The sequence below is a fragment of the Bufo bufo genome, chromosome 6, assembly GCF_905171765.1.
Source record: "Bufo bufo chromosome 6, aBufBuf1.1, whole genome shotgun sequence".
In the NCBI taxonomy this organism is placed as follows: Eukaryota; Metazoa; Chordata; class Amphibia; order Anura; family Bufonidae; genus Bufo; species Bufo bufo.
In genome coordinates, this window is record NC_053394.1 from 17,752,028 (window position 1) to 17,771,552 (window position 19,525).

Sequence of the window (19,525 nt, forward strand, 5' to 3'; positions counted from 1 at the left end):
AGCCTACAGTGTGATGCTCTGAAAGGGTATTCCCATCTGGGACATTTATAACATATTGATAAGATATGCTATAATTTTCCAATAGACCAGTGTCAAAAATGGGGACCCACTGCAAGCAAAGAGCATGCTGCGCCTGTGCAGTGTCCTCTCATTTCACTGCTATGAGACTTCTGAAAGTGTGAGCAAGCAACGAGCAAACATGTCTGACTAGGAGGTCTCTCTCCAACCCCCGCAGAGACATCCACTTCCGCCTCTACCGCAGAAGAAGCAGGACTCACAGGCTTTCTTTGTGAGGGGGGGGGGGGTCGAAGCAGGACTCATAGGATTTCTCTATAAGTGAACAGGGGAAGCAGGACTCACAGGCTTTTTTATAACTGGACAGGGAAAGCAGGACTTAACGTTTTTCTCTATGAGTGGGTGGGGGAAGCATCGTTCACAGGCTTTCTCTATGAGTAAGCAGGGGAAGCAGGACTCACAGGCATTCTATATCAGTGGGCGGAGGAAGCAGGACTCACAGGCTTTCTCTATGAGTGGGTGGGGGAAGCAGGACTCATACCATTCCTCTATAAGTGAATGTAGGAAGCAGGACTCACAGGCTTTCTCTATGAGTGGGTGGGGGAAGCAGGACTCATACCATTCCTCTATAAGTGAATGAAGGAAGCAGGACTCACAGGTTTTCTCTATGAGTGAGTGGGGGAAGCAGGACTCACAGGCTTTCTCTATGAGTAGGCGGGGAAGCAGGACTCATAGGATTCCTCTATAAGTTAATGAGGGAAGCAGGACTCACAGGTTTTCTCTATGAGTTGACGGGGGAGACAGGACTCACAGGCTTTCTATATGAGTGGGTGGGGAAGACAGGACTCACAGGCTTTGTCGTTGAATGGATGGGGAAGCAGAACTCATAGGATTCCTCTATAAGTGAATGAGGGAAGCAGGACTCACAGGTTTTCTCTATGAGTGGGGAAAAGCAGGACTCACAGGCTTTAAGTATGAATGTGCAGGGGAAGCAGGACTCACTTGCTTTCTTGATGAGTGAGTGGGGGAAGCAAGGCATAAACTTTCTCAACCAAAGTGGGAGCTGTTCTTAAAGATGTAATGGGTGGGAATGGGGAGGACCTCAGTGGAAGACCCTGTGCATGACATCCATATGACCTAATAGGCGCTGATATTAATTTTAAGACAAAGCATTTTTTGAACCCTCCTTCAAGCAAAAATAGAAATATTACTAAAAAATAAAAATAAAAATTCTGAAACTCTGTCATTTTCTTAGCACCAGCTAAGAAACATCTCCAATTCTGTTTGCTGTTACATTTTGCGCATCCGATCATGAAAGGTTAAATGAATATTTTACTATCTTAATCCTCGCCAGCTGTAATAACATTTCTGTGAGAGAAGAAAGTAGGCGTAATCAATATAACACAGATAAACCAACTTCCTTCAGGGAGAACACCTACGCCGCTTTTAATTGAAGGATAATTATGGAGCCGCCGGCTTCTTGTTTAGGTTACAGTCAGGAGATGAGGAGTTTTTAATCCTACAATTCGTTCAAGAAGTCAATGGAAGGAAATCTACCTCGGCATATTGCAAAGAGAATAAAACCCCAGGAGAGCGAAGGCCGAACGCTAGATTTATTGCTTATTTTTTATACATTTAGCAATTTTATAGCTGTGTGGAAATAAAGATATTCTGACACTTTCTAATATACTTTGGATTTATCAGTTCCTGTGCGTCTGAAAAGTGGAGTTAAAATGTGCGATTTTCGAACTGCAACTATTCAAAAAATCGTCGCATCTACTACTTTTTACCATTCTCGCCATATTTCTGAAAGGGGGCATAGCAAGGACGGGGAAGGCGGCGTGGCCAGCCTCTGCGGCAAATTTATCTTCATGTATGCCAGTTTTCTGACATAAATGAAGCTCTGAGCTGTCATAGATTTCTGGTTAGGCGCACGGACTGCGGGAGAATGCGCCTAATTTATGATGAGGGGTGCGCCTTGTCATAAATTAGGCGCATCCTTCAGCAGCGCAGAAAGTGCCAGTCTTGATAAATCTCCCACTTTGTGCTTAAATTTCTAAGCATTTTCAAGACCTATAGTTGTTGTCAGTGAATGGAAACATTTATTGTTTATATTCAGAGCCTGTAAAACCCATCTAGTCCTGCTTACACTGCTACGTGGTTGTTACAATGTATCAGCGTAGGTCCGAGTCCAGGAAAGAAGAAAAACTTGTGCCTAGCTTGGCTCTGAGAATTTCCTGTAGTGATACATTGTAACAAACCTTTAGTTACTTAAAGGGAATGTGTCCTCAGAAAATGACCAGTTTTTTATGTTAAAAATTTTTCTAGAATTTTAAATGTTTAAAAAAAAAAAAATTTAATGTGTATAAACCTTCAAAAAAATGTATATAATCCTGCAATTTACACACTGGCCACTCAGCCTGAAAGCTACTGTAGGTCTTTTGAGATCGGCTACATGGGTCATAGACACAATGGACAGGAGCTGACTCCATTGATGGTGACTGGTGCAGAGGTCAGGAGGGGGCTGATAAGCTGTGATATCACCTATTGTGAATGGTGGATCCTGTGAAATCTATATAGAGATGCTACTTGTCATTGTACTTCTACCTGTGATGATAATGAGATGACTACTGAGTTACCTGTACAGAATAGGAAACCATGACCTATTATTAGGCCTAGTGGACAGAGTGAAAATAGCAGGATTATATATATCATGCACACGACCATATGTATTCTGAGGACCGACTGGCGGTGTGCATCCCACACTTTCCACAGTCTACAGTCGTGGCCAAAAGTTTTGAGAATGACACAAATATTAGTTTTCACAAAGTTTGCTGCTAAATTGCTTTTAGATCTTTGTCTCAGTTGTTTCTGTGATGTAGTGAAATATAATTACAAGCACTTCATACGTTTCAAAGGCTTTTATCGACAATTACATGACATTTATGCAAAGAGTCAGTATTTGCAGTGTTGGCCCTTCTTTTTCAGGACCTCTGCAATCCGACTGGGCATGCTCTCAATCAACTTCTGGGCCAATTCCTGACTGATAGCAACCCATTCTTTCATCATCACTTCTTGGAGTTTGTCAGAATTAGTGGGTCTTTGTTTGTCCACCTGCCTCTTGAGGATTGACCACAAGTTCTCAATGGGATTAACATCTGGGGAGTTTCCAGGCCATGGACCCAAAATGTCAACGTTTTGGTCCCCGAGCCACTTAGTTATCACTTTTGCCTTATGGCACGGTGCTCCATCGTGCTGGAAAATACATTGTTCTTCACCAAACTGTTGTTGGATTGTTGGAAGAAGTTGCTGTTGGAGGGTGTTTTGGTGCCATTCTTTATTCATGGCTGTGTTTTTGGGCAAAATTGTGAGTGAGCCCACTCCCTTGGATGAGAAGCAACCCCACCCATGAATGGTCTCAGGATGCTTTACTGTTGGCATGACACAGGACTGATGGTAGCGCTTACCTTTTCTTCTCCGGACAAGCCTTTTTCCAGATGCCCCAAACAATCGGAAAGAGGCTTCATCGGAGAATATGACTTTGCCCCAGTCCTCAGCAGTCCATTCACCATACTTTCTGCAAAAGATCAATCTGTCCCTGATGTTTTTTTTGGAGAGAAGTGGCTTCTTTGCTGCCCTTCTTGACACCAGGCCATCTTCCAAAAGTGTTCGCCTCACACCTGCCTGCTGCCATTCCTGAGCAAGCTCTGCACTGGTGGCACTCCGATCCCGCAGCTGAATCCTCTTTAGGAGACGATCCTGGCGCTTGCTGGACTTTCTTGGACGCCCTGAAGCCTTCTTATCAAGAATTGAACCTCTTTCCTTGAAGTTCTTGATAATCCTATGAATTGTTGATTGAGGTGCAATCTTAGTAGCCACAATATCCTTGCCTGTGAAGCCATTTTTATGCAACGCAATGATGGCTGCACGCGTTTCTTTGCATCACCCTCCTTTTAACATGTCAAGTCTGCCATTTTAACCCAATCAGCCTGACATAATGATCTCCAGCCTTGTGCTCGTCAACATTCTCACCTGAGTTAACAAGACAATTACTGAAATGATCTCAGCAGGTCCTTTAATGACAGCAATGAAATGCAGTGGAAAGGTTTTTTTGGGATTAAGTTAATTTTCATGGCAAAGAAGGACTATGCAATTCATCTGATCACTCTTCATAACATTCTGGAGTATATGCAAATTGCTATTATAAAAACTTAAGCAGCAACTTTACCAATTTCCAATATTTATGTAATTCTCAAAACTTTTGGCCACGACTGTATATTATAGCAATGCCTATTCCTGTGCAAATAATGGATAAGAATAGGACATGTTCTACAATTTATGGAACGGGCGCCCAGATACGGATAGCACACGGATGACATCTCTGTGCTGTCCCACAGAAATGTATAGAGTCTGTGTCTGAACCGCAAAAAATACAGATCTGGCGCGGACCAAAAATACGGTTGTGTATATGAGGCCCTAAATATAGATAAATACATGGAAAAATAACTAAAATTTTAGAAGATATATTTCGTATGAAAGCACAATTTAAGCAATAGGCCATTTTTTGATGATACAATCCCTTTTAACGTTTTTTTTTTTTATCACAAAGATGCACTTTTTAATCGAACCCGAACCTGCAGTCAGCTGATCGCCATTGGACAAGCTGGTCGTGCATTTCCTCTACAGCGGCCACTACAGGGGAAGACTAGTATTACATGACACTCATTCAGATGAATGGTTGACACCTGGTTAATACCTGCTTTACCAGAGTGACTCTGCTCTGCACAGTAATAGAGGGGAGTCCTATGGAGGAGACCCTCACTTTATATTGTCCATACCTTCATAGGCCGTATGGAAAAGGGTTATTTTATTAAAAGGGTTATTCCTCATTAGTTCTTTTTGTTCAGTCTTATGATGCATCTCTGCTCTGGATTATCATTCTTTTGAATTAGGGAATGATTAAAATAAATTTGCCAATTATCTCCAAATAATTAAATTTTGCTGTAAATCATCTTAAGCCTCATTTCATTTTTGGATTATATTTTCTCAATTTTTGTGGTTTGTTAATAGTCTGTGCATGACTTCTACAAATCATTTTGCTCATTCATTCAAATTATTTTTTATTAAATTTTCTTCCCAAGGACGTACTGTAGATGCCATAAATGCAACTCCCTGATGATAGGGGGCCCACACCCAGTTGGTCTCATCCTCCTGTTCAAGAACCCCCTCTCCAAAGGAACAGCATTGTTAGCAGGGACGGACTGGGAACTTACAGTGGCCCTGGAAAAAATACTAAAAGTGGCCCCGTTTTGTATTTGGGTCCAAAGTGATGGAAGGCAGGACCAGCAATACCATATTGTGGCACATTATACCGCCCAACAAACACCACAGTCCATCACAAAACACTGCCACCAGCAGCATAAAATACATCCACTGGCCGGCTGTGAGGAGGGCTCAGGCGTCCCCCTGGGCATCGGCCCACCGGGAAATATCCCTGTAAGGTCCATGGCCCATCCTCCCCTGATTGTTAGCAAACAAAAGGGTTGAGATTTCATTTTCGGTCATCAAAAGGGGCACAGAGGGGTAAACAAGCGTCAGACCCTTCTGCCCTTCAGCCCTTTGCTCCATCGTATATTAACCCTCTGGTTCTCCTCTCCTTCTGATACCTTTTTCCAGAGTATTTTCCCCATCACACTCATTGTATGTCCCTCTCCTGGAGTAATGGTTCCATAGCTGACTTGATTTGCACTCCGCACCTTTAATGACCTTCTCAAGAGTCAGATAAGTACTAGAGTGTCTACGGTAAGGAGTTTTCTGTTCAAGTGCTTCAGCTTATAGGTAATGGCTCTAAAAGTTCTGTATGATTATTGTAAATATCCGAGTTTGTAGATCTCTCCTGTTTATAGTGCTTGAAATTGCGACATTTACCTCAAGTTTCCAGCAAGATTTTTTTTTTTTTAAAAGCCTGAATTTATTTTGAGAATCCCTGGGAGCAGGAACGTTCTCACTGGATACAAATCGATACTTTGTGTTTGTTTCTTATTTAGAAAACAAAGTAATAACCAGCAGATTATGATTAATGGCAAAACAATAAAGCGGAACATCAATATGTCACATGAAAGGATGAAAAGTGCTAAATGATCCTGTAAAGGGCAAAGTGACTATAACTAATGAGCCTTAAACTCTAATATTTAAAGTGTATTCACTGTGCACTCACTATATGCTATAAAAGCATCAGCTCTTCTGAGGAACCTTTCCTGGGGAACATTGTATTTCCTTACAGACATAATGAAGCTCCTGGTCCCCAATGCAAAATCTGCAACAAGGATTCCCACCTACTGGACCCATCATGCACCACGGCCCAAGTATGTCTGTTATTTCAGCTATTTCCAGGCCTACCTGTATGGGCACAGAGCATCTACACAGAGCAGAGAGGAACATGCACTGAAAAAGCCCAAGAAAAATCTGCAATGAATTCTCATGAGTTACATGATTTGTCATGGATTTTGCTCTGCAGCGCGTGGATGAGGTTTGGTAAAAGCTCATCCAGTTTGCTGCTTCTGGAATATGCTGCAGCTTTTCCATCAGCAAAATCTGGGCAAAAAATAACCAATAAAAGAAATACAGATAAAGTAATACAGTAAATGTTAGAGGAGGGGGATGCAGCTGCAGCTTCTATCTCAATCTGTAAGACTGAACGATGCGAGAAGAAGGAATTCCTGCTCTACATTTTACATTTCTTTAAAAATTCACATATTTTTCTTATCCTTTATATATGATTAGAAAGAAGTCATTAAATAAGAAAGCAACGGAACATAAGAGAATGCAGAACATCAACACCTTCTGAAGAGACGGCACAGAGCAATGGCGATAATTAACAGAAGAAAGGGAAAGGGTCAGGACATGTTCAGTCAGATGTTATTTCAGTGATTCTAGACAACACAAATAATACATTTTCTGTTAGGACTGGGTTCAAAACATAGATAGAAGGATAGATAGAAGGATATAGATAGATAGATAGATAGATAGATAGATAGATAGATAGATAGATAGATAGAAGATAGATAGATAGATAGATAGATAGATAGATAGATAGATAGATATGAGATAGATAGATAGATAGATAGATAGATAGATAGATAGATTAGAGATAGATAGATAATAGATAGATAGATAGATAGATAGATAGATAGATAGATATATAGATATGAGATAGATAGATAGATAATAGATAGATAGATAGATAGATAGATAGATAGATAGATAGATAGATAGGAGATAGATAGATAGATAGATAGATAGATAGATAATAGATAGATAGCAAAAAAATTCCACGGCACTCCAAAGAAGTAAAATGAATGTGACTTTAATTCACCAAAGCAATGTTTCAGTCCTCTGCTTGAGGAAGGTTCCAGTGTGTGGACCGAAACATTGCATTTTTTCTGCAATTTTTGGGAGATTGGATCGATCCAACATCTGCTGGCACCCTATTGTACTCTGGACCTGCAGTGCTACTCATACTATTATTTTTGCTAGATAGATAGATAGATAGATATATAGATGGATAGATAGATAATAGATAGATATGAGATAGATAGATAATAGATAGATAGATAATAGATAGATAGATAATAGATAGATAGATATGAGATAGATAGATAGATAGATAATAGATAGATAGATAGATAGATAGATAGATAGATAGATAGATAGATAATAGATAGATAGATATGAGATAGATAGATAGATAGATAGATAGATAAATAGATAGATAGATAAATAGATAGATAGATAGATAGATAGGAGATAGATGGATATGAGATAGATAGATAGATAGATAGATAGATAGATAGATAGATAGATAGAAGATAGATGGATATGAGATAGATAGATAGATAGATAGATAGATAGGAGATAGATGGATATGAGATAGATAGATAGATAGATAGATAGATAGATAGATAGATAGATAGATAGATAGATAGATAGGAGATAGATGGATATACCTGGTTGTGTAGATGCCAATTTTCAAAGTCATTTTCATTACACTTCCGTCCAAATATGGACTTGTAATCCACCTTCACCAGCTGCCATTCTGAGAGAAGACTAAAATGTCCGAAGACCCTGTGATGCAAAAAATATAATAAGATCAGCGGACATTGCTGTCTCCACCTGATGTACAAAGAGGAAATAAATTTTTACTGGAAGAAGAGTTTTGTTTGAGTATTCTTCCAGTGACTTCAGGTGATCCCGTTCTCCTGAGCACTGAGGACGGGAGGGATCAATACTGTGCAGTATTAAGTATTGTGTGTGAGTATTACTACTTACATTAGTGCCCATGAGAAGACTGAGTTGTTGGCAACTAGAGTATAAACCATGGAACAAGGAATTGTACTGCACAGAGAATGTCTATTATATGTGGGTTATCCAGGGACATACTGCAGAAGTACATGGGTATAAGATTGAGATATTATAATGTGTGTGCCATTGGCAGTTAGGTGCATACATCAATCATCACTATCACGAGAGGTTGTATAATATGGCAGCTTTCAATTGGAAAGGACATAAGGGAGACAAATTGCAAGGAGAAACCTCTCAGCAGAATCCAACCCATCAGCAGTGCTGATTCACAAGCCCTCCCTCGAATGCTCCTCCCACAAGTCCTTTTTAGTTGAATGCAAGCCTCTCTTGCCTGTTTTGAAGAGTGAACCTATATGGAGTCCCAGCATACTTAATGCGGCACTTCCATCATTGTATTCACATAGTAGCCTATATGTGAAATATTTTATGTATTTTATCTTTATTATAACAAATGGGTGGATGGTTTTCTAGATATAATTTTGTGAATTCGCTCCATGTATTCTACTTCCAGTTCTTACTCTTTGTTTGGTCCTATAGCACAGCAGACAGTCTTAACTCTCTCAGATAGACCATTAAAAAAGCCAGAAAGCCCTGATGTAGAGACTCACATTACACTGGTCAATGCTATGCTCTTCTGTGGGCATCTTTATCTAGACCTATCGAGAGAACAATAGAGCTGTTATATTGTTATGCTAATTCTACACCTACTATTACAATCAGGATTACCCTTCAGATAACATCTCTCCCTCACAGCAGCAGCTAAATGACACAGGGTTACCTATATAAACAGCAGCCTTTATCATGTGTGGTGACTACTACAGAAGGACAAGATGTTGGATTTAATGTTTAATGGCATAGTACTGCTGGAAAAAAATGGCCAAAAAATGTGTTTAAGCACTCCTTTCGGATCAAAGTGTCCCTTTAATGGCTCGGTTTTTAGCCAGTCAGGTCAAGTTTTGTAATATAATTTACACCTGCAGAACGTAATGCAAATGAGTTGAGACGGACAAAGTATAAACTGCTGTTGGTGCTCGGTTACTGGTCACAGAAAGTGGTGCCCCCTTTATTTTGGGTTCATGTTGAGATCACATGAATACTAGATGGCATCTCCTCTTACTGCCATACAGGCTGCCACTCTGGCATGGTAGCAGTCATATAGATGCTGCATATTCTCCTGTAGTACTTCCAAGCTCTTTTATCTTGGAGCCTTAGTTCAGAAAAGGTGGTTGCCGGCTGCTGTACATGGGAGATCCATCACCCCATCCAGTCACAGACATTCTTGAGGGGGGAGAGATCTGGTGATGGAGCTAGCCAGGGAAGTTGCTGGAGACCCTGAAGAGCAGGTTGTATAACGCAGGCAGTGTTTGGTGGCATTATGTTGTTGGGATACCAGGTCTCCCGAGTCAAAAAGACAGTAGGACTGGCTCTACGATGTCCTGGACATACCAGAGGCTGGTCAATGTTTCCTCCATGAATACCAGACAGGAACAGCCATGGGATCTAATGGCGCCCAACATAATAACATCTGGTGTTGGTTCTGTGCGTCTCCACATCATGCATGATGGCAGTAGGCCTGGAACCACAATGTCCTGGACATACTGAAGGCTGGTCAATGTTCTCTTCACAAAAAACAAACAAGAACAGTCATGGTAGCTCATGTTGCCCCTCAACATGACTCCTGGTGTTGGTTCTGTGTGTCTCCACATCATTCATGATGGCAGTAGGCCTGGATCCACAATGTCCTGGACATACTGAAGGCTGGTCAATGTTCCATCCATGGATACCAAACAAGAACGGTCATGGGAGCTCATAATAACCCTCAACATGACTCCTGGTGTTGGTTCTGTATGTCTCCGCACTACAGTATGCATGATGGCAGTAGGCCATCTTCAGTCCTTCTGAGAACTCTGATGCAACCACTGGTTTCTGCCAGTTCTGATATGATGGCACTGCTGGACATTTTCCGATTTTAAAGGGAAGTAAGCATGTTGTGTCTTTCATCTGCTGGCTGCACTAAGTTACATTGGTCGACTACTGGGTCTACAGTCCTCAACATGGTCAGGAGAAATGATGTCCTCAATGCTGAGAAATACAGGCAGATACTTATCCATCATGGAAGTGTCTAATTGGCTCAAAATTTATTCTGCAGCAGGGCAACGACCACAAACATCCAATCAATGACTTTAAAAACTATCTTCAGGGTAAAGAAGAACAAGGAGACCTGGAAGTGATGATACGGCTCCACAAAGCCCTGATCTAAGCATCATCCAGTCTGCCTGGAATTAAATGAAAAGACAGAAGGATCTGAGCAAGCCAGAAGATCTGTGGTCAGTTCTGCTAGATGTTTGGAGCAACTCCCTGCCAAGTAAGTTCCTTCAAAAACTGTGTGCAAGTGTCCCTGGAAGGAGGCAAAGGGCGGTTACCCCAAATATTGATTGGATTTAGATTTCTCTTTTCTTCATTCACATTGTGTTTTTATTAATTGATCAAAATAAACTATTAACACTTCAATCTTTTGAAGCATTCTTACTTGGCAACAATTTTCTGCATCTACCTAAAAATGGTAGGTCTTTGGGCCCCCTCAGGCTCCTGGGCCCAGTAGCAACGGCTACCTCGGCACCCCCTAAAGCTACACCCCTGTATATCATACATCAGTATATATATTACATACATGATCATGCAGACATAGTAACATACACTAACATACACCTATCAATATTATATATTACATACAGGATCATACACATAACATACATAAGTATATTTATTACATACATGATCATAGAGCACTGTGCATAGTACATTTAGGATCATACACTACCCTTTACATGCAGAACATTTCAGTCAGACACTTGAGATATTATATGTATTAGGGCACACAGGAGGACGACTGCGTCTAATAATAAATACATAGTACACGGTACAGAGCTCTAATCGGCGAGTAGGTCAAGTCGCCTCCTAATATCACTATGACAACACTAATAAAAGATTACAGAAATGCGTCTATACTAGAAGACGCAGAACGCAGATGATATAATGTTTGATGAGATGTTCCTTCTACAAACATCGGGGGTGTCGATGGGGGCTAAGTTCTCTCCCTCCATAGCTAATATATTTATGGCATGGTGGGAGAGAAACTTTCTCCTCATTGACACCAACCCTTTTGCAGGTGATATAAGGTGGTATTGCCGTTACATCGACGACTTGATTTTTGTCTCTTCGGGTGATGTGGCGGCCATTAGTGATGAGCGGCAGGGGTCATATTCGAATTTGCGATATTTTGCAAATATTTTGTAGAATATTCGTCGAATATTCGCAAATTCGAATATTCATTATATTCTACGATTTTTTTACTAGAAAAATCGGCAAGGTAATGATGGTGTAATATGCGAGTTTTCGTAATGCGAATTTTTATTGCAAATTTTTCAACTTACAACTATAAGACAAAGAAGATTATAGCACTATATTAGCTAAATTGCTCTATATTCGTTTTTTTTTTTTTTTTTTAAATATTCGCTATATTGCTAAACTTCATTTTTTCGAATATTCGTAATATTCTAAAACAAGAATATATAGCAATATAGCGAATATTCGAAAAAAAAACGAATATAGAGCAATTTAGCTAATATACTGCTATAATCTTTGTCTAATAGTTGTAATTTTTTTCTCATCTGAAGTTCAGATTGGAAGAAAATGACAACTATAAAAAAAAGATTATAGCACTATATTAGCTACCGTAAAATGCTTTATATTCGTTTTTTTTTAATATTCGCTATATTGCTATAACTTCGTTTTTTCAAATATTCGTAATATTCTAAAACAAGACTATATAGCAATATAGTGAATATAAAGCAATTTAGCTAATATAGGGCTATTTTTTTTTTATAGTTGTTATTTTTTTCCAATCTGAAATTCAGATGAGAAAAAAATTACAACTATTAGACAAAGAAGATTATAGCACTATATTAGCTAAATTGCTCTATATTCGTTTTTTTCCGAATATTCGCTATATTGCTATATATTCTTGTTTTAGAATATTCCGAATATTTGAAAAAACGAAGTTATAGCAATATAGTGAATATTAGAAAAAAACAAACGAATATAGAGCAATTTAGCTAATATAGTGCTATAATCTTCTTTGTCTAATAGTTGTAAGTTAAAAAAAATTCGCAAACTGTACTGATTAAAAAAAAAATCGAATATTCGAAATTACGAATATATATCACTATATTCAAAATATTTACGAATTTTCGAAGTACCTATATTCGCGATAAAAATTAGAAATTCGAATATTCGTGATCAACACTAGCGGCCATACCTGCTACTTGAATTCATGTGTGAACAGCATCCAATTTACTGTTCAACATGATACCTCGAATGTCGCGTTCCTGGACCTCCGCCTCGGGGGGGACTCCTCCACAGCCTCCATATATACAAGCACATACAGGAAACCCTCAGCAGGTAATACTCTATTGTATGCTATGTCATATCATCCTTCCCATACAATTAAGAATATTCCCAAAGGGGAACTTATTAGAGCTAGGAGAAACTGTAGTCTGACCACCACTTATGAAATTGAAGCGCAGGACATTATAAACAGATTGACCTGTAGAGCATATCCTAAACAAATGATGTTAAAATATAACAAAGAAGTCTTGGATATGAATAGAGACAATTTGCTCTCAGTGGATCCCAAGAAATCTAAAGCAAAGGATTGGAAGAGGAATTGTGATACAAAGTACAGTAAAAAGAATGTCTTTGTTACACAATTTAGCAGTGAATACACACAAATGTGTAACATCATTAAAAAACCCTTCCCAGTGCTAGCATGTGATAAAAACTGGTTGGCAGTTACACAAAATGGTGTCAAATGTGCGGCACGCAAAGCTCCCACCATAGCCAACACAGTAAGTCCCAGTCTCTTTCAAAATAAAAGGTCCCTGAAACCACAAAATACTTGGTTATCAATCAAAGGAAATTATAAATATGGACATTCCATCTGCACCTGCTGCAAACATATGAAAATTTCGAGATCTTTTGAATCCACTGTAAAATTTTTAAAGTGTAACACAACTTATGCCGTATATTTGATCACCTGCACTTAGTGTATGTTACAGTATGTAGGCTGCACCATCAACGCTATAAAAACACGGATAAGAAAACACATCTCAGATGTACCACACCATGAAAGCCGCAACATTTCAGCGGCTAGTCTTCATTTTGCGCTAGTCCATGGTGGTGATACCTCTGACATGTCTGTGCAAGGTATCGAAAGGGTTAATAAACCAGTAAGAGGAGGCGACCGCAGAAGGAAACTTTTAAATAGAGAATCCTACTGGATTTTCGAGTTAGAAAGTCGCCAGCCTCAAGGGTTAAATAAAAGATTAGACCTGATCCTACAATACTAACTTTTATTTATTTTTTCCCCATTTCTTCTAAGTTATTCAGGATGAATTGTATTTACCCTTTTTAGTTTAGTTTTACTACCACGCACCGTTCCAGGAGGGAGGAGCCACTTGATCCCATGATTGCCTCGGCTGCGGCTCACTTCCCCCTCTAAAGGTGAAGATCTTAGTGTATTTGGAGCAGTCGTGAGTAAGGGCTAAATTGTTTTCTGCCCGAAACGCGTAGACCTATGCAACCAGTATCTGGATGTTTTTAGTATACACCATTATTTAATATAGTGCCTTTTGGATTACCACGAAGCAAGGCTGGACCAACTCTTCTTTGCATCTATTCCTATTTGCTCCCAGACCGGGTGAGAGAGCGGTGAATTTCCAGGCAGGTGAGAGCTGCTCATACCACGTTTTCCTTTGAATAGACGCATTCCTGAGACACCGCGGTATTATAACCCACCAGTATAAAGGTCAAGGGGTGAGAGAGGACAAAACTGACAGTGTAATGACGGGGAGGAGCGGACTGCAATACCGAGAAAGACTATGACAATTTGAGTTATTTCATTTACAAAAAAGACGGTTGAGGGTAAATCTAATAACTTATGTATATTATATCATGTATCAGCGGTCGGTACAGGATAACTCCCATCATCTACACATATTTATACCCAGGACGGTGACTGAGATAAGAGGACATCTCTACTTCTAGAGGAAAGAAGGTTTCTCCATCAAGAGGGTTCTTTACTGGAAGAGCAGTCACACTATGGACTGTCTACTGTAAGAGTGGGCACACTATGGACTGTCTACTGTAAGAGTGGTCACACTATGGACTGTCTACTGTAAGAGCGGTCACACTATGGACTGTCTACTGTAAGAGCGGTGACATTATGGACTGTCTACTGTAAGAGTGGTGACACTACGGACTGTGTACTGTAAGAGCGGTCACACTATGGACTGTGTACTGTAAGAGTGGTCACACTATGGACTGTGTACTGTAAGAGTGGTCACACTTTGGACTGTCTACTGTAAGAGTGGTCACACTTTGGACTGTCTACTGTAAGAGTGGTCACACTACAGACTGTGTACTGTAAGAGCGGTCACACTATGGACTGTGTACTGTGAGAGCGGTCACACTATGGACTGTGTACTGTAAGAGTGGTCACACTATGGACTGTGTACTGTAAGAGCGGTCACACTTTGGACTGTCTACTGTAAGAGTGGTCACACTTTGGACTGTCTACTGTAAGAGTGGTCACACTATGGACTGTCTACTGTAAGAGCGGTCACACTATGGACTGTGTACTGTAAGAGTGGTCACACTATGGACTGTGTACTGTAAGAGTGGTCACACTATGGACTGTCTACTGTAAGAGTGGTCACACTATGGACTGTGTACTGTAAGAGTGGTCACACTATGGACTGTGTACTGTAAGAGTGGTCACACTATGGACTGTCTACTGTAAGAGTGGTCACATTACTAATTGTCTTCTATAAGAACAGTCATACTTTGGAGTCTCTGCTGTAACAGCAGTTACACTCTGGTCTTTCGCTATAATGTGTCAGGGTTAATAATTGAGTGTTTAACAATTGCTGTTGTTGCTGGTGGTGGATTTTGCGTCCTCTCCTCCTTCCTCCTCCAGACGAGCTCTCCTGTGGACCCTACACCGGGCTACATCACCGGGCTGGTGGTGGATGTTGCCGTCCTCTCCTCCTTCCTCCTCCAGACGAGCTCTCCTGTGGACCCTACACCGGGCTACATCACCGGGCTGGTGGTGGATGTTGCCGTCCTCTCCTCCTTCCTCCTCCAGACGAGCTCTCCTGTGGACCCTACACCGGGCTACATCACCGGGCTGGTGGTGGATGTTGCTGTCCTCTCCTCCTTCCTCCTCCAGACGAGCTCTCCTGTGGACCCTACACCGGGCTACATCACCAATAAAGAAAATCTATATTAAACCTGAGCAGGGGAAACTCTCATCAAGCCCTATAGCTGTCATACTGATTTGCACACCGAACACTTGCACTATGGGAATTTTGAAGCAAAGGATGCACTAGCGCTTTATTTATTTTTTTTTATTTTTTTTGCCGATGGTGTTTTTTTTTTCAATTTGGGGTCATTCTTGTGTCTCTGGTGTTCTCTGCATGTTGAATCACTGTGAAAACCTAGCTTAAAGGAATACTAAACTTACAGATGAATGATACAAGTAAACAGGAGATAATCTCGCCGCCTCATTTTGTCAAATATAGTGAAAAAGCTGCGGGTTGCTGCAGCAGCAAAGTGGATGAGCTTTTAAAAAATCTCCACATGCCGTGGAAAATGTCGTAACTTGCTCCATAGTGTGGATTTTAAATAAACAACATGTCGGTTTATGCTATTCCCTTACACTGCAGAATCATTATATAAATCAGGGGGGTATTTTTTCACTACAATATTAATCCAGTGGGAATGTAGCCTTATTGAAATTAATCCTTTAAAGTGCATTTCTCAGCAGATCTGTCCCTATGACACCGGCTGACCTGTTACATGTGCGCTTGGCCGCTGAAGGCTTCTGTGTTGGTCCCATGTTCATATGTGTCCTCGTTGCTGAGAAAAATTATGTTTTAATATATGCAAATGAGCCTCTAGGAGCAACGGGGGTGTTACCATTACACCTAAAGGCTCTGCTGTCTCTGCAACTGCAGGGCCAGGCAGTATAAACATCATCACACCTGCCTGACCCTGTCAATCAAAGTGCAGAAGGTGCAGCAGTTGCAGCGAGAGCAGATCCTCTAGGTGTAACGGCAACGCCCCTGTTGCTCCTAAAGGCTCATTTGCATATATTAAAACATCATTTGCGGACACATATGAACATGGGAACAACACAGATGCCTTCAGCTGCCGAGTGCACATGTAACAGGTCAGCCAGTGTCATAGGTACAAAACTGCTGACAGATGCACTTAAAATTCTACAGGTAATACAGGGGTTAATTTCTTGCTGTGGGGCTTAATAAATGGGTGGGGATTAACAGAGCAGAGCAGAGGGGGGAGGCTCCTGCTCCAGCCAGTTGTCTTACAGCTAGACACAGGATTGTGAGGAGGAGGAAACACAGGACTTCGGATGCAAAAAGATTACTTTGTATATTTCTCAGTTTTAACTGTAATTAGAGTAAAATAGGATCAAATAAAGCCAAAGATGCAGGAAAGTAGAGATGGGATTATTAAAAAAATGTTGTGCATTTTATATGATTAGGGGATATGACAGAGAGTGGATGATCACATGTTCTGGATTACTGGATGGCCATAAAATACATGAATTTTCTTACATTTCCAATTCTTCACAAATACAGTTGCCCCTAGAATGTTTTCATATGGATACAATGCAAACATTGTTTATTGTGGACGTTTTCAGGGAAGTTTTCTGAATACATTTTAATATTTTTTGTATGGGAAGGAGATTTATAGCGGAACATCTCAGGAGTGATGTGATCCAGGCACCCGCACAAGAGGCAGGCGCCGTCTAATGGAATCCATCTGGTGACTCGCTGATGACTGAATGTCAAAAATTTCTTTTTTTACCAGAGGCGCACTCAGCCTCGCTATCTGCACCGTGAATAACAGAGGTTCATTAAGATGCGGGCGCGGTGATGATAATTAGGCAAATTGAAAATAGATACATTAGCATTACGAATGGAAGCAAGGCAGCGCGAGGAGGCGCGCAAATAAATCAGTGAGCAAAACTGATCTGATATAAATATTGGAAGAGACGACACAAACAATCCATTCTGTACGAATGGGGTGAAGTTAATTTTATTTTTAATTCTACTTTTGTATTTTATTTTTAAAAAAATTATTTAAAAAAGTTCATATTCTGAGTCACTTCTGACTAACATAGAGTTCTAAAATTTGGGGAAGATACAGTATATTGTAAATCTTTATAAGCGAGTGTGACAAATTTCAGGCCAATTTATAGTTTTTTTTTTTAAAACAATTAAAGGCATTAAAATGAATGAAGTGACGCGATTCCTCAAAAATGGAGAAAACTGAACTGGGCACAGTGGTCAAGTACCTGAAAGGGATATCACTGCAAGAGATTCATGACGACATGGGACACACACTGGGTGATAATGCTTTTTTTTATTTTTTTTTGTTTCAATTTTTTTTATTGAAAATAAAAGTATGCATACATAAGGTGTATACATTATACTGATATTGACATTGCAGGTACAATACAAGAACCTGGGAGAAGGACATATCCTTGGTTATTAAAGATAATAGTTAATCTTATTTCAGTTACTACCTCGGGAGGTCAAAAACCTTAATGTAAAGGAGTTCACTTAAAATTTCTATAGAAAATCCATATTTTCCAATTGAGGTTGAAAAAATGTATCCTACGGCTTTCCCATGCTGCAATCTCCTCAAATCTATAGATCTGATCTATTTTCCCTATCCATTGGTGTACGGAAGGAAGTTCCGTGGATAACCACATTTTTGGGATTAAGAGGCGAGCAGCACTAAGCATAATATGGAAGAGTCGGGCAGGGGTCGTTACTGAATTGGAGGGTGAGAGACCCAGCAAGGCCAATTGAGGCGAAGGTGGTATTCCTAGTTTGCAAATTGTATTAGCCTCGCTGAATATCCAAGACCACCAAGTCTGAATAAGGGGACATAACCACCAAATATGAGAAAATGTGCCCTTTTGCTTTTTACACCTCCAGCAATTATCCGAGCCATTTGTGTTATAGAGATTAGGTGATATCAGGGGTCCTATACCAACGGGTTAAGATCTTGTAACCATTCTACTGTGTTCGGACACATCTGGAAGATTTGTGTGGAAGCATTAGGAGTTTCAAAATTTCAGATTGAGATAAGGAGGATCCTAAATCTCTCTCCCATAGGCCTACAAATGCCGGTTTGGCCAGAGATACTGGGGTACTTAATTTCTTGTATAGTTGGGATATAAGTCTGGTATGTTTCGAGTTGTCAATAAGTAGTCTTTCGAACCAAGTCAAAGGGCACATTAATGCCCCCATAGGAATGTTTTTGGAAATAAATGTACGTAAGAATGATAATAGGGGAAGAAGGGGCTTGCATTCTGGGAAAATTTGCATTATGTGTTCATTATCCAGAACTACTCCACTTTCATCAAATAAAGAGTATATTGGAAGTGTAGAATTCCGAATAGTGTGAGGTAGACATTCCCGTAATGTAGAGGGAGCGTGAGCCAGGACATCACGTATTAGACTCAGCGGTGATGGAAGTGGTATGGCAAACTGAGATGCTTGTAGACAATGCCACGCTGAAAGTGTTGCTTTCACATTTGGGTTAAGGGGTCTGCCCTGTATTGGGAAGTTTCCCTGACCCACTAGAAGGCCCGAAGGATAAGAGCCTAGATCACTCTGCTCCATGCAAACCAGGGTTTTCTTCGGAGGTCTAGCTAGCCAATCGACTACCCTTGAGAGTAAAACCGCTTTCCCATATAATTCAGGGTCAGGAAGGCCTATTCCCCCACAGTGCTTGGGTCTACAAAGAACAGAGCGAGCCAGTCGGGTCCTCTTCCCTGCCCATATAAAAGAGCTAATTTGTCTTTTTAGTCTTGTGTAATATGTCTTTGGTACTGGAATCGGTAAGACTTGTTGGAGATATGTCAGTCAGGGTAATACTAGGAAGGTAACTATATTCTTCTTTCCGAACCATGACAGCATTGGGGTTATTAGCAGGGTGAGTTGATCTTTTATCGACTGGACGAAAGGAGTGTAGTTTAAATGAAAAAGTGATG

General features: G+C 40.4%; 1 protein-coding gene across 1 annotated transcript in view; it reads right to left on the minus strand.

Moving 5' to 3' along the window:
• The window catches only part of SORCS3 (sortilin related VPS10 domain containing receptor 3), a 643,612-nt gene that overhangs the window by 63,795 nt on the left and 560,292 nt on the right, over nt 1-19,525 (minus strand). The window contains exon 15 of the mRNA XM_040438225.1: nt 8,022-8,139. Within this exon, the coding sequence (XP_040294159.1) occupies nt 8,022-8,139 (118 nt within the window). The remainder of the gene's footprint in view (nt 1-8,021; nt 8,140-19,525) is intronic.